The sequence below is a fragment of the Caenorhabditis elegans genome, chromosome II (assembly GCF_000002985.6).
Source record: "Caenorhabditis elegans chromosome II".
Classification (NCBI taxonomy): domain Eukaryota; kingdom Metazoa; phylum Nematoda; class Chromadorea; order Rhabditida; family Rhabditidae; genus Caenorhabditis; species Caenorhabditis elegans.
The window spans coordinates 1,563,515-1,576,435 of record NC_003280.10 but is presented as its reverse complement, the minus strand read 5'-3'; the positions used below and the strand labels follow the sequence as shown (position 1 = coordinate 1,576,435).

The following is a 12,921-nucleotide window of genomic DNA, read 5'->3' as shown; positions in this document are numbered from 1 at the left end:
TATTAAAAAGTGGCAAAAAAGGCAAAAAAGTGGCAAAAATGCATAATTTTGAAACTCTTTCGAAATGGGCAATTTTGTAGTTAGAAGACTCAAAATTGATCTCCGAACCCTAAAAATTTGTCCTTTTTTAGAATATAGTGATTTAGAACATTTTTAGAAAAATTATTTTTTTTTGCCCAAAAAAAAAGGCAGTAATTAGATGGCCGAAAAAAAATTGGGAAAAAATAAGAAATTGTCGACTTTTGATTGCTCAAGCTTTTTTCTTGGTTTTTTTTTTTTTAATCGCAAACGCCAACTTTGCCTCTTTTGAAGCTTTAATCATGGGTGGAGAATTCAAAATGGAGCACATTTTTGAAAATGTTGATCGTATGAAGCCCAATGACAAACTGCACAGTGAGAAGGAAAATTATTTGAACTGTTGGTGGTGAGTCTACTTTAGTCCGTAGTCAGTCTAAAGTAATCTGAAACAATGTTTTTAGGAGAATTCAAATCACACGTTGCAATGACGATTTCAAAGTCGGAATGTGCTCGAGACGAAGATCTGGTCAGGAGAGTCGCAAGCTTCAAGCAGATCTCGACATGATTATCAGCTCGGGCAGTGACAATCGGATGACTGCAAGACTGAATGACGCAGTGTTCGAGCCGTCAGCGGGGTACTGTAGCCAAGGAAAAGACATTTTCAAATGGGGATCTGTTGTGGATTTTTTGGCTGATGGATGCTTGAAGGTTGAAGTTCGAGTGAACATCACTGGTTCTGTGGTAGCTCCGCCGATTTCTAACGGCATGGATGAGTTCAGGCAAGAGAGATATGTTAACGTGAGAAGTTTCATCGACAAATATGCTCCTGACAAGAGATCCGAGACGATAAAGCAGCAGCTTCCGAACAATATAACCCAGGTAAGTCAGCAGCCGACAGTTTATGGGTTCAGCTGGTATTTTTCAGAATTCTCCAAAAAATTCTTCTATAAAATCAGTCCGATTTTCCCCAACTCCGAGTCAGTTTGCAAGATCCTACTCATTTCGCAAGAGGGTCACCGCTTTGGAGTCCGAAAAAAATAGTGTGAGCTCTGAAATTGAGAGCATTGCCGATATGGTGAAGCAGCTGTCACTGATCAATGATTCGATGGCAAGGGAGACCGAGCAGATTGCGAAGGTCAATGTGAGGCAGGAAGGTATAAGGCAGGCACGTAGGCAAGACGAATCAAGTCCTAGTTTCAAGAAAAGTGAGCCATTACTTTCCCCTCCAACTACGGCAAAGGCCAATTTTGGACGAGAAGGTACAAGGCAGGTACGTAGGCAAGACGACACAACTCCAGGTATTACGAAAAGTGAGCCAATATCTCCACTTGGACATGGAAGTATAATGCAAGCGCGTAGGCTGGAAGAAGTTTGGAAGCATCCACCTAGGCGCCCTAAGGCCTATCAACTGGATCAGAGCCCCCCTGAACATCAGGCTGATTTGCTGAAGTTTCTAGAGGTCCGCTATGAGAAGTCGATTGTTACAGGTAGGCCTTTCACCTAACTTTTCTTATAAAAATGTTTCCCCGGTTACAGACGCTAATGTGGATCTACTTTTACAATTTGCAATCCGAAAAAGTGATCTGGTGGTTCTGGACAAGTGCGAGACGTTTTTAATGCTGAAATCTAGGAAATCCATAAGTGAGCTGCTCAAAATCGCTATGGAATTCAGCTTGGAGGCCTTGAAGGTAATGAAGGCTTCAGCTCAGTTCACTCAAAAAAAGTAGGCTTTCAGATCCACTGCTTATCGAAAATCACGACTCTTGATCAAGTAACATCGGTAATTAGCGATTTGACGCTCAGCGGATTGGATAGGTCTTTGCTGGAAGCTTTGATGTCGAGGACTCTTAAATTGAAATAATGAACCTTTCAAATTATTTTTCACATAATATGCCTGACGAAGAAATTGATATGCAATTTTCCATTGAAAACGCTCTGAAGTTTTTAGTACGAAGAATACAGATTCCTTGTGAATTTTCAGGAGATGGAAACTTTTAGCACTTTATTTTATCAGAAATTTATTGAAACAAGAGAAACAAGAAGACGGAAACAAATGAATTATTATCATTGATCAATAGAAACATTCATCATCGCCAAATCATTCGGAAAATATTTAGTATATAGTTATGATTTGGTCATTTTGAGACCAAAGGAGTGGTTTTTAACAATTTTCCCACTGGCGCTACTCCACCTTTAAACTGATTTAATAATACTACATGAATAACATGGTAATAAACTTAATTGGAAATATAAACAAAAGTTCCTACAAACTTTAAAAAAATATCCGAAGAAATGTAAACTCACTGTTTGACAATTCCCATATCCATAGTAAGTAGAACATTTTGCAGGGAGATTTTTTTAGCGGGACTCGTAGAAGAGCAAAAGAAGAGACAACCGTCACAGCAGAAGGAATGTGAGCAGAATGGGGGTATAGAGGTATGTGAGAAAGGGGTTATTCGGTAAATTACATAACAGATAAGAAAAAAGAAAAGTATTACAGGAAACAGTTGAGATTTGGAAAATATTGGCACTTTATATGATCAAAAATCAAATAACGCAAAAAAAAACTTTTCAACACAATTAAATTATCACACATAAACAAAAACATCCATCAATCCCGCTTCGCCTTCTATCCAGTAATCGAAACCCACAGTTCCTTTGATTCCACTGCCCAGGCTAATGTCTTCAAATACTTCAGTATGAAGATTCGAATAGTACAATTCATATTTTTGTTCCGCTGAAGCAAATTCCCAAGGAATCCCTTCGAGAATGATGTCTTTATTGTAAGCAGGTCCGATCAGGTTTTTGTGGGGTAGATCGAGAAGAGGGAAGGAAGAGACAACGGCCATTACAAGAGAAGGTAGGAGAGCAGAATGAGAGTGGACCTACGGTTCTGTGCGATCGATATTAAAGATCTTCTACTAACTGTGTTCTCTCATTCTGCCCATATTCTTTTGTGATGGCGGTAGTCTCTTCGTTTCCTCGTATCCGTATGCCCCTGCAAAACCTAAAAGATGTTCTACTCAATATGGTAAGAATAAAACAATGAGTTTTCCTCTCTGGGAATCTTGGAAAAAACTAAAAATTGAGAAAATTTATTCATAAAATGTAAAACGATTATAGGAAAGCAATGTATACTGAATCATGAACAGCCACTTGAATCGCAAAAATATCATCGTCGAAAACCATCGTTGCCTTGATTCCTTGTGCTAGATAAATATCGATTCCTCCGACTTCAGACTGGTTATAAATCATTAGAAATTTTCGATCAATTGGTGCAAACTCATAATGAATGCCTTTGAGAATAGTGCTTTGGTCGAAATCTTGTTCTTCATTTTCAATACTAAGATATTTGAGTTCAGGTTTCAGTCCAGCCATCCAATGTTTCAAGAACACATTGATTTCCTTATCAGTTAACAGTGTACTGGTAACTTTAAGGAATGTGCAGCTAGTGAGAAGAAGCTCATTTAACGAAAGTTTAAACGCTAAGTCAACTGTGTTTTGCTCCTGGGACAACAATGGATGCAGTGCTAAAAGTTGAGAGGAACTCAGAGTCTTCTGAATTTCTTGTTCTAAATCAATGTAGCCATTTGTTGAAAATGCGTTGGCAATTTTGTAGATGTGCTGCGTTTTGGTATTGAATTTTATGAAAATATTCGAAATTTGAACTTCACTTAAGGACTCCTTAATCATTTGAAATCGCCCCTCATCGAAATCGTCATCTGATAGGGTAAAAGACAAATCTTCAATTTTGGATAAGTTGAGGATGTACCGCAAATGGTTCAGCCAATTATTAACATTAAACTGCGGGGCAGAAAACTTGATTTTATCTCTTCTCAAATCTTCTAAATCGACTTCTCCATTTGCGAATGAGCACTTAGCATATAGCCTGAACCTATAAAAAATTTCATAGTACAGAGAATCAGTCACTGTTAGAGAAACATTAAAGCCATTGAAGATGCGAAACTCTGATGAAATGCTTCATTTTCTTGGAAAGAAGCGAGAAAACGAATCTGGAAATTTAGAAATGTTTGAGCTCTTTAAAACAAAAAATAACTTAGAATTCGACAGTTTTCATACTATGGAGAACATTTTTCAGGTTTTTGTGGGGAAGACCGAGGAGAGGGAAGGAAGAGACAACAACCATCACAAGAGAAGGCAGGAGAGCAGAATGAGAGTGGACCTACGGGTCGAAGAACAATGAAGATTGAACGCTCGATTCTGGGCGATCGATATTAAAGATCTTCTACTAACTGTGTTCTCTCATTCTGCCAATATTTTTTTGTGATGGTCGTTGTCTCTTCGTTTCCTCTTATCCCTCTTAGCATACAAGATGATCTACTCAATACTGGAATGATGGAGCAGAGAGTTATCGTCTCCTGAATATTTTCAAAATTCTATGGATTGAATGAATATTGTCAGGTGCTATAGCGCGGAAACTTGGAAAAAAAACTGAACATTACGAAAATTTCATAAATTCATCATAATTCATAAATTTTTCAAAACAATTATAGGAAAGTGATGTAATCTGAATCATGAACAGCCACTTGAATCGCAAAAACATCATCGTCGAAAACCATCGTTGCCTTGATTCCTCGTGCTAGATAAATATCGATTCCTCCGACTTTAGACTTCCTATGAATCATTAAGAAATTTCCTATCAGTTGGTGCAAACTTATGAAGAATGCCTTCGAGAATAGTGTTCTGGTTGAAAATGCCTGCTTCTATTTCAATAATAAGATACTTGAGTTCAGGTTTCAGTCCAGCCATCCAATGCTTCAAGAACACGTTTACATCCTTATCCGTAAACAGTGTACTGGTAACTTGAAGAATTGTGCAGCTAGTCAAAAGAAGCTCATTTAACGAAAGCACAAACGCTAAGTTAACTATTTCATACTCCTGGGACAACAATGGAAGCAGTGCTAAAAGTTGAGAGGAGCTCAGTGTCTGTTGAACTTCTTGTCTTAAATCAAAGTAGCCATTTGTTGGAAATGCGTTGGCAATTTTGTAGATGTGTTGCGTTTTGGTATTGAATTTTATGAAAATATTCGAAATTTGAACTTCACTTAAGGACTCCTTAATCATTTGAAATCGCTCCTCGAGTGGTTCGATTGTACAAATGGGCTCGTCTCTACGTCAAGGACCGTAGAAGGTCACTTCCCAGGAAGTGTGTCTCCTGGGAATGAGAGAGCCATTTCCGAGGGCCTAGGGTCCTTTTGGGAAATCGATATTAAAGATCTTTCACCTGTACCCTCTTCTCTACTTTCATTCTGCCCATAATTCTCTTGTGATGGCGGTTGTCTCTTCGTTTCCTCTTCTCCGTCTGCCCCTGCAAAACCTAAAAGATGTTCTTCTCAACATGGGAATAATGGAACAGTGAGTTTTCTTCTCTTGAATATTTCAAAAATTTATTTTAATTCCAGAGCTCTATTCTCAGTGCTCTCTGTTAGGACGAAGAAATTTGTCAGACAGTTCAGCGTCTTTAAGAACATCAGAATGCACATAAGACTGTTCTCTGGTTCGGTGAAAGTTGAAATTACTTGTAATCAAGTCAACGGATCTATTTCTTGTTTATTTGAAGATGAACACATGTCTGTGGGTCGTGTATACATTCTTCCAGTACATGCTAGAATATATTTTACCACACCTGATGTCAGGAGCTGGTTGAATCATTTTCTCTACATCATCAATCCATCGAAAATTGATGTTTTGGAATATTTTGAAAATTCTGCGGAATTTCATGAACAACGTTTTCAAATCTCTGTGGATTGTTTGAAAGATCTGAATATTCTGAAACTACACATCAATTTTAATGGTCAACTGGAGCTAGTTCCAAAGCTCATCGGTGCATTTCAACCGCAAAACTTGCTCAGTTTACGTTCGTATCCAAGACCACCATTTGACTCCTCCCAAAAGTCTGAACTACGTCAAATTTTGTCCCAGCAGTTTCAAACCTTTATTTTGGAAGTTGACATACCGTTGAAAGAACTACTTCACACAAACTGCTCATACGTTTACCTTTCCAGTTCATTGCTAACAGATAAGGATATTAACGTGTTCTTGAAACATTGGTTGGCAGGTTTGAAGCCAAAGCTTGAATTTCTTTGGCTTGTAAGAAGTGCCCAAGTTTTCAATCCAACTACGATTCTCGAAGGAATACCACATGAAGTTGCACCAAATGACAGGGAATTGAAATTGCATTATAATATGCTAACCAAAGTCGGAGGAGTCGACATCGACCTGGGTGGAGGCATCAAGGCAACTATGATCTTTGATGTTAACTTTCCAAAGCTTTATATTGCTGTTCATAACACCGAATACATTTCTTTCAAATAATTCTACCATGTTTGATTCAATAAACTTATTTTTAACAATCTGAATCTTGTTTTGAATTGCGATTTACAAAATAAGAAATATCAAGTAATGCGTGTAGTCCTTACTATTAGAACTGATACAGGGTTAGCTTAACAGTTCAATAGCATGACCTAGTTTTCATTGGGCACATGGAACACCCAGTCGTGGTAAAGGCAGATTGAACGTCGGGTGTCAGAAAAGCCTACGGCTCTTAACTGAGCTATCATTTTAGTTTGATCTACAAGAATTACGGGAATTTAGGGGCTAAACTGATTTCGCATGGTTAAAAACGTGCTGACGTCACACAAAAAAATTCACGCATTTTTTTTTGTAGATTAAACCGTAATGGGACAGCCTGACACCACTTAAACTTGTCGGCTCCCCCTTTTCGTTGCTTTGGTTTTTAGGGTCCTCTACGATGTAGTATACGATAAAATAAAACCATATTCAACTTGGACTTGTAGATCATTAAAACATTTATTTATTGAAAGCAAGTACAGTTATTCAAATAAAATATACTCAGAATCATGAACAGCTACAAAAAGCTCTGCATAGTCGAAACGATGTTCTAAAATTATAGTTGCTTTGATGCCTTGGCCCAGGTGTATATCGATTCCTCCGACTTTAGGAGTCATCCCCGAATCTACTTCGAACAATTTGAATTTCCTGTTACTTGGTGCAATCTCATGAGGAATTCCTTTTAGAATAGTGTCTTGGTTGAGTGCAGGGCCACGCTTTACACTGCGAAAATATTCAAGCCCAGACTTCAATCCGGCAATCCAATGTTTCAAGAACACATTGATCTCTTGTTCTGTTAACTCTGGATAGAATGTATCAATGAAAGAGCAGGTAACGAAAAGTAGCTCGTTTAACGGTAGGTAGATTGATGAGTTAAGCTTCTGAAGCTTATTGGGCAAAACTTGGCGTAGTTCCAATTGTTGAGAGGAGTCTAATGGTTGGGGATTGGTTGCATGTAAACCTAGCTCAATGTTTGGTGGGAATGCGGAGAGAAGTTTGATCATCAGCGGGAATTGGGTGGCGAAACCAATGGAAAGCTTTGAGATCTTGACATCTTTCAAACATTCCGTAATCATTGGTAATTGCGACTCATTCAATCCTCCATCCGAGAGAGTTAAATGTAGAGTAGCGATTCTTGATATGCGGAAGATATACAGAAAGTGTTTCAACCAACTTTTCGCATCAAATTGTGGCGCAGAAAAACGAAATTTCGATTCTGCCCATATATCGATGTTCCCATTTTGAAATTGGTAAAATACATTGCCTGGCCTACTCAGGCCTTCTATATAGCCAATCGAACCAGTAAGTTCCAGATATGGTCGATGGTTTTTGAAGATGTGAAACTCTCTGACAAGTTCTTTGGTTTTCTTAGACACCATTGAGATGCACACTCTGAAAAAGGCATCAATTATTAATGGGTGTTAAAAAGAAGAAAAAACTCACTGCTCGCTTTCAACCATGTTGCAAAAAACCTTTTTTAGGTTTTTCTGGGGGAGATTGAGAAGAGGAAAAGAAGATGCGACCATTTTGAGAGAAGGTATGAGAGCAGAATGAGCTGGGGGTAATAGTAACAGGTCTTCGTACAAGACGCTAAGATGTAATAAATTTATTGATTGAATATGTCAACTATCCCATCTAGAAGTTGATAATGTTTCCCATACAGTGAGCTCTGGAATGTACCAATAATATTGATTTGCCAGGATCACATTGTGCTCAATTATCCTAATCATCTTTCAACAGTGCCGCAGCCATTGTGTGAGAATGTATTATTAATATTGATTCACAGGATCACCTTTTAATAATATCCTTTACTGGTGAGCACCTGCCGCTCACCCTGCCCATTCCATTGTGTTCTGGTCCGTAAGAGATCCAGGCTCGCATTTCTGGGGAGTGTTGCGAACGTAGGCTGCCAAGTTTGGCTGGCCTTTTTGAGCTTCAAGGCCTGAAATTTGTTATGGCAAGTGGTGTGGTATATTCAAGACTTCTTTGAAATTAAAAAAAAATGTATTGGTTAAAAAATTCAAATGAGATATACATATTTCGAATTACGAATAGGTGCGATGCAAAGGTGTGCGGCAAATTTGCCGAATTTGCAGAGCTCGGCAAATTTTGAGATTTGCCGCACACCACTGGTGCGATGCCTAACAGGTTTAAAGGATTAAATGACGATCCGTTCTCCAAGTGTTTCCACTACGGATCTGGGAGTCAGGTACACTGCCTGGTGGTGCTCCCACTGGGTTATAATTTAAGCCACGTCCTGGCCGGGGACTGCTGTTAGTTTGTGTTCGCAATCCTCATAATGATCGCCAGCAAGATGCCCAGAGAAGTACGATTACCATCCTTTCAGATAGAAATCATCGGTGCTATGAGCACATACAAGATCTACTGCCAGTCACTACTGCCCCTATCTCATTCTGCTCTCCTAATAATGGTTGCACCGTCTTTTCCTCTTCTCAATCTCCCTGAGAAAAGCCTAAAGGAGGTTTTTTGCAATATGTCAGTAGTGCAACAGTGAGTTTTTATTTCTTTAAATAATATTTATTCTTAATAATTTTTCAGAACATGCATCTCAATGATTTCCGAGAAAACCAAAAATTTGGTCAGAAAGTTTCACATCTTCAAACAAGTTCAAATATGGTTGGATTTTTCTGATTCGCTGAGATGTTATATGAGCCTAAAAGGAATTTCTCTCTCTATTTGGCATACTCCAATGTGGCATTAAAAGAACCGCGACTGAAACTGATTGAAGAGTGTTTGAAAAACCTCAAAGTGTTAAACCTTTCCATCGATTTCTTCAAACAAGTCCCGCTTGTCGTCGAGCTCTACTCCAAATTTTCACCGACCAATTAGCTCAGCTTACGCCAGCCTGTAGATCAACAATTGAACTCTACTCAATTTTTGGAACTACGCCAAGTTTTGCCCAAAACACATCAACAACTTTCATTAGATATGTACATTCCGTTAAATGAGCTACTTCTCACTAGTTGCTCATCTATCGACATATCTCATACAAAGTTAACAGAAAAGGATATCAATGTGTTCTTGAAACATTGGATTGCCGGAATGAAACCAGAACTTGAGCATTTCCGACTTCAAAAAAATGGTCTGCCTCCTTCCTAAAGCCCCCATCTTGCCACACACACGCGTTTTCGGTGTTCAAAAAATGTTCAAAAAATGTCCGAAAAAATGTAATACAACTTTGAACGTTTATATCTCGGCTCTCACGGAACCGATTTTTGAAATTCTTTTTTCTCTACATTCACAAAATATAGCGACGTGTGTTCATCTAAAAGGGGGTTGATTTTGGAGCATCCTGTCGGCTCCACAAGCGGAAAACCACACCCCTCTTGTTTTTGCGCACACCGAAGTACTGGCCGAAAACCACTTTAAATTGAAGGAAAATTCGAGTTTATGTTCAAAACGTTTGAGACTCAAAACTTAAGTTCTCCTTTTCAATGCCTATCCATTGTATCTAAGTTCATTGTGATATCTCTATTCGTTATTTTAAAAACGATAATTAAAGTTTTGCCAAAATTTCTGCACCTCCCCCCTTTTCTCACACACACACACCCACCTCCCCTTTTCATATTTGGTGTGTTTTCGGCCACATTTTCACCATTGTTTCGGTCAAATCTCCGTTAGTCTTGCTCTTTTTCCAAATTTTTTTTTGGAAAAATGTTCATCACATCGAGAGGAAGCGGAAAATATAATTTTTTGTTTCAAAAAAGGTAATAGTCTCAAAAATATAATAGTCTCAAAAATAGAAAAAATGAACACTTCATTCAAACAATTTACATTTTTCCATAAAATTCACAAACTTTCCACTATCGTTCCGGTTTTTATGTTAAATTTAGAATTAATAGATTGATTTAAAATGAAATCTCAAATCACAGCTCTATCCGATCATTTTTCGCGGAGATAGGGTATTTAATTTTTGCACATGGAAATCCAGTTTTCCTCTGTTCCTGAACAAGTTTTCAACTAAAATTGTGATTTTATGTTTTCATTTTGATAATTTTCACTAAAGCAAGGTAGACAAACTAAATTTGGTCGGTCTTGACAACTTTGAGCACATTTAGGGAAGTTTTGAGCTTCCAGGCCTTCCCAGAAGGTGATATGTTTCAATTTTTGTTATTTTTAAAAATAATAACTGCCGTATTATTGTACTTTTAACGCCAATTTCAAAATTTATTTATTTTTTCTCAAACTCCTACTATGAGCAAAGTTATGACGGATTGAAGTTTTAGTGCATAACTCCTCACAGGCCGCCTCTCCTCACAAGAGGCTGCATGCGTGCGGGTGGCTGGAAAATGTTTTCTTTCCAAAAAAAACATAGAAAGGCACTTTAACTCTAAGAAGAAGTTCACTTTGAACATAGACTTCAGGCATTGCAGGCCGGAGGCCTGCTATGCGATTACAACTGTTTCAAGCCCAGATTGGCTGGATTGAGTGCCGCAGGCACTCTTACTCTTAGAAGACGCAGTCAACCTTAAATCATTATACCAAGGCAGGCCGGCCTGATATGCGATTACTCTTAGATAAGTTTGATTTAGAAAGCTTTTATTATTTTCAGTTTTCTAAAACAATCCCCATTCCCGAAGGGCGGGGGGGGGGCCCACAGGCGTTCACGATTTTCCAAAAAGTATATATGTTATTCACTCGAACCTAATAACCAGGTTTGAGGGCCGCAGGCCCGAACACTCTTGAAAACTATGGGCTGGCTTTGATCCTATTCTAAGCAGATATGTTATTCACTCAAGCCTAACAACCAGGTTCGAGGGCCGCAGGCCCGAACACTCTTGGAAACTATGGGCTGGCTTTGATCCTATTCTAAGCAGATATGTTATTCACTCAAGCCTAACAACCAGGTTCGAGGGCCGCAGGCCCGAACACTCTTGGAAACTATGGGCTGGTTTTGATCCTATTCTAAGCAGATATGTTATTCACTCAAGCCTAACAACCAGGTTCGAGGGCCGCAGGCCCGAACACTCTTGAAAACTATGGGCTGGCTTTGATCCTATTCTAAGCAGATATGTTATTCACTCAAGCCTAACAACCAGGTTCGAGGGCCGCAGGCCCGAACACTCTTGGAAACTATGGGCTGGCTTTGATCCTATTCTAAGCAGATATGTTATTCACTCAAGCCTAATAACCAGGTTTGAGGGCCGCAGGCCAGAATACTCTCGAAAACTGTGGGCTGGCTTTAATCCTATTCTAAGCAGAGCAGGCTGTAGGCCTGCGACGCGGTTGTTATTTACTCAAACCTAACAACCAGGTTCGAGGGCCGCAGGCCCGAACACTCTTGGTAACTATGGGCTGGCTTTGATCCTATTCTAAGCAGATATGTTATTCACTCAAGCCTAATAACCAGGTTTGAGGGCCGCAGGCCCGAATACTCTTGAAAACTGTGGGCTGGCTTTAATCCTATTCCAAGCAGAGCAGGCCGTATTCATGAGTTTTCCTTTTCCTTCACCGTTTTTTGTAGTTCACAGTGATGATTGAAAACACGCTTATTTTATTGAATACATTCAAATTATTCTTGAACAAAATCTCACCTTAAGTTATTCGTACAGTGTCGGTCCTGCAGCAATGAATCAAAGTTTAAAGAGATTTCACTTTACACAGTAAGAGCTTCGAGGCGAAGCCTCAAACCTGAATAGTCAAGTTTTCTAAACATATACCCCACTCTTGAAATAATTTCAAAGAGATCTTGAATAACCCGTTAACAGGTTCGAGGCGAAGCTCTTGCAAAATTCTCAGTTGCTGTTCATAATTCGGAGTATATTTCTTTTGAGTATCAGTACTAGTTTTCTCAATAAATGTTATAACTTTCTTCAACGACTTCCAGGTGTAGCAATTTGTGAATACGTCTACTAACGATACATTAGGTGCAATTGAACACAATGCTCATAATTTTCTCACAATAATTTATTGTCTGGTTTATAACTCAAAATTCAGTCTTAAATGTGTTGGAAAAAGTGTCAAACGGCAACAATTTCGGAGAAGCCCACACTCCAAGAGGAGCAATTTACCGAGCAAGGGCTATAAATGGGTGCCTCTGGCGAAAACTGACGTAACTTCAAAACCTGATTAGCTGCAAAACTGTCAAATATATTTTCTGAAAGCCTAATACGTGGGAATGTTTTTGGTATTTTTTCAAAAAAAGATTCCATGTTTTCTCTGAGATATAAAGTGTTGAATATGTAAAACAACTATTTTTAACTGAAAAACGCAAAGTTTACATCAAACTTTTCAAATTTTCAGTACGAATCGTAAGTTTTAATGTTAGTTTAATATGGAAAATAACACAGTAAACTTATTATTGAAGTTTCAACAAAAATAGAATCAAAATTTTTTTTTTGAGAAAGTTGACCAAAAAAATTGTTGATTGTCTTCTTCTTAACTTTTCCAATTATTTATCAATTTTCAGAATCAACTAATTTATCTAAAACAAGAGTGGCACAATAACTACCGGCACATTGCTAAGCTTAATGATATCCGTTAAGTACCGTGTTGTGTTGTGAAAAATAT

At 38.4% G+C, this 12,921-nt stretch overlaps 4 protein-coding genes and 1 pseudogene across 5 annotated transcripts; 3 read left to right on the top strand and 2 right to left on the bottom strand.

Moving 5' to 3' along the window:
• Window positions 1–305: 305 nt before the first annotated feature.
• Window positions 306–1,896, top strand: K05F6.10 (MATH domain-containing protein). The gene is made up of 5 exons (NM_061599.3): window positions 306–424; window positions 480–897; window positions 944–1,505; window positions 1,555–1,706; window positions 1,754–1,896. The coding sequence occupies exons 1-5, from the start codon at window positions 321–323 to the stop codon at window positions 1,877–1,879; spliced, it is 1,362 nt and encodes a 453-aa protein (NP_494000.2). The 5' UTR covers window positions 306–320; the 3' UTR covers window positions 1,880–1,896.
• Window positions 1,897–3,135: 1,239 nt separating this feature from the next.
• On the bottom strand, window positions 3,136–3,914 carry K05F6.15 (annotated as a pseudogene). Its single transcript has 2 exons — window positions 3,791–3,914; window positions 3,136–3,740 (listed from the first exon to the last, which is right to left on the bottom strand). Coding segments are annotated over exons 1-2 (729 nt in total).
• Window positions 3,915–5,303: 1,389 nt separating this feature from the next.
• Window positions 5,304–6,393, top strand: fbxb-46 (F-box domain-containing protein). The gene is made up of 2 exons (NM_061598.4): window positions 5,304–5,394; window positions 5,442–6,393. The coding sequence occupies exons 1-2, from the start codon at window positions 5,309–5,311 to the stop codon at window positions 6,352–6,354; spliced, it is 999 nt and encodes a 332-aa protein (NP_493999.1). The 5' UTR covers window positions 5,304–5,308; the 3' UTR covers window positions 6,355–6,393.
• Window positions 6,394–6,835: 442 nt separating this feature from the next.
• On the bottom strand, window positions 6,836–7,922 carry fbxb-49 (F-box domain-containing protein). The gene is made up of 2 exons (NM_001322710.2): window positions 7,834–7,922; window positions 6,836–7,782 (listed from the first exon to the last, which is right to left on the bottom strand). Exons 1-2 carry the CDS (start codon window positions 7,914–7,916, stop codon window positions 6,873–6,875), a joined length of 993 nt encoding a protein of 330 aa, NP_001309509.1. The 5' UTR covers window positions 7,917–7,922; the 3' UTR covers window positions 6,836–6,872.
• A 767-nt stretch (window positions 7,923–8,689) lies between these two features.
• Window positions 8,690–9,112, top strand: K05F6.8 (F-box domain-containing protein; the record flags this gene model as incomplete). The annotated part of the gene is made up of 2 exons (NM_061596.1): window positions 8,690–8,901; window positions 8,950–9,112. 2 exons carry the CDS (start codon window positions 8,690–8,692, stop codon window positions 9,110–9,112), a joined length of 375 nt encoding a protein of 124 aa, NP_493997.1.
• Between the last annotated feature and the right edge of the window lie 3,809 nt (window positions 9,113–12,921).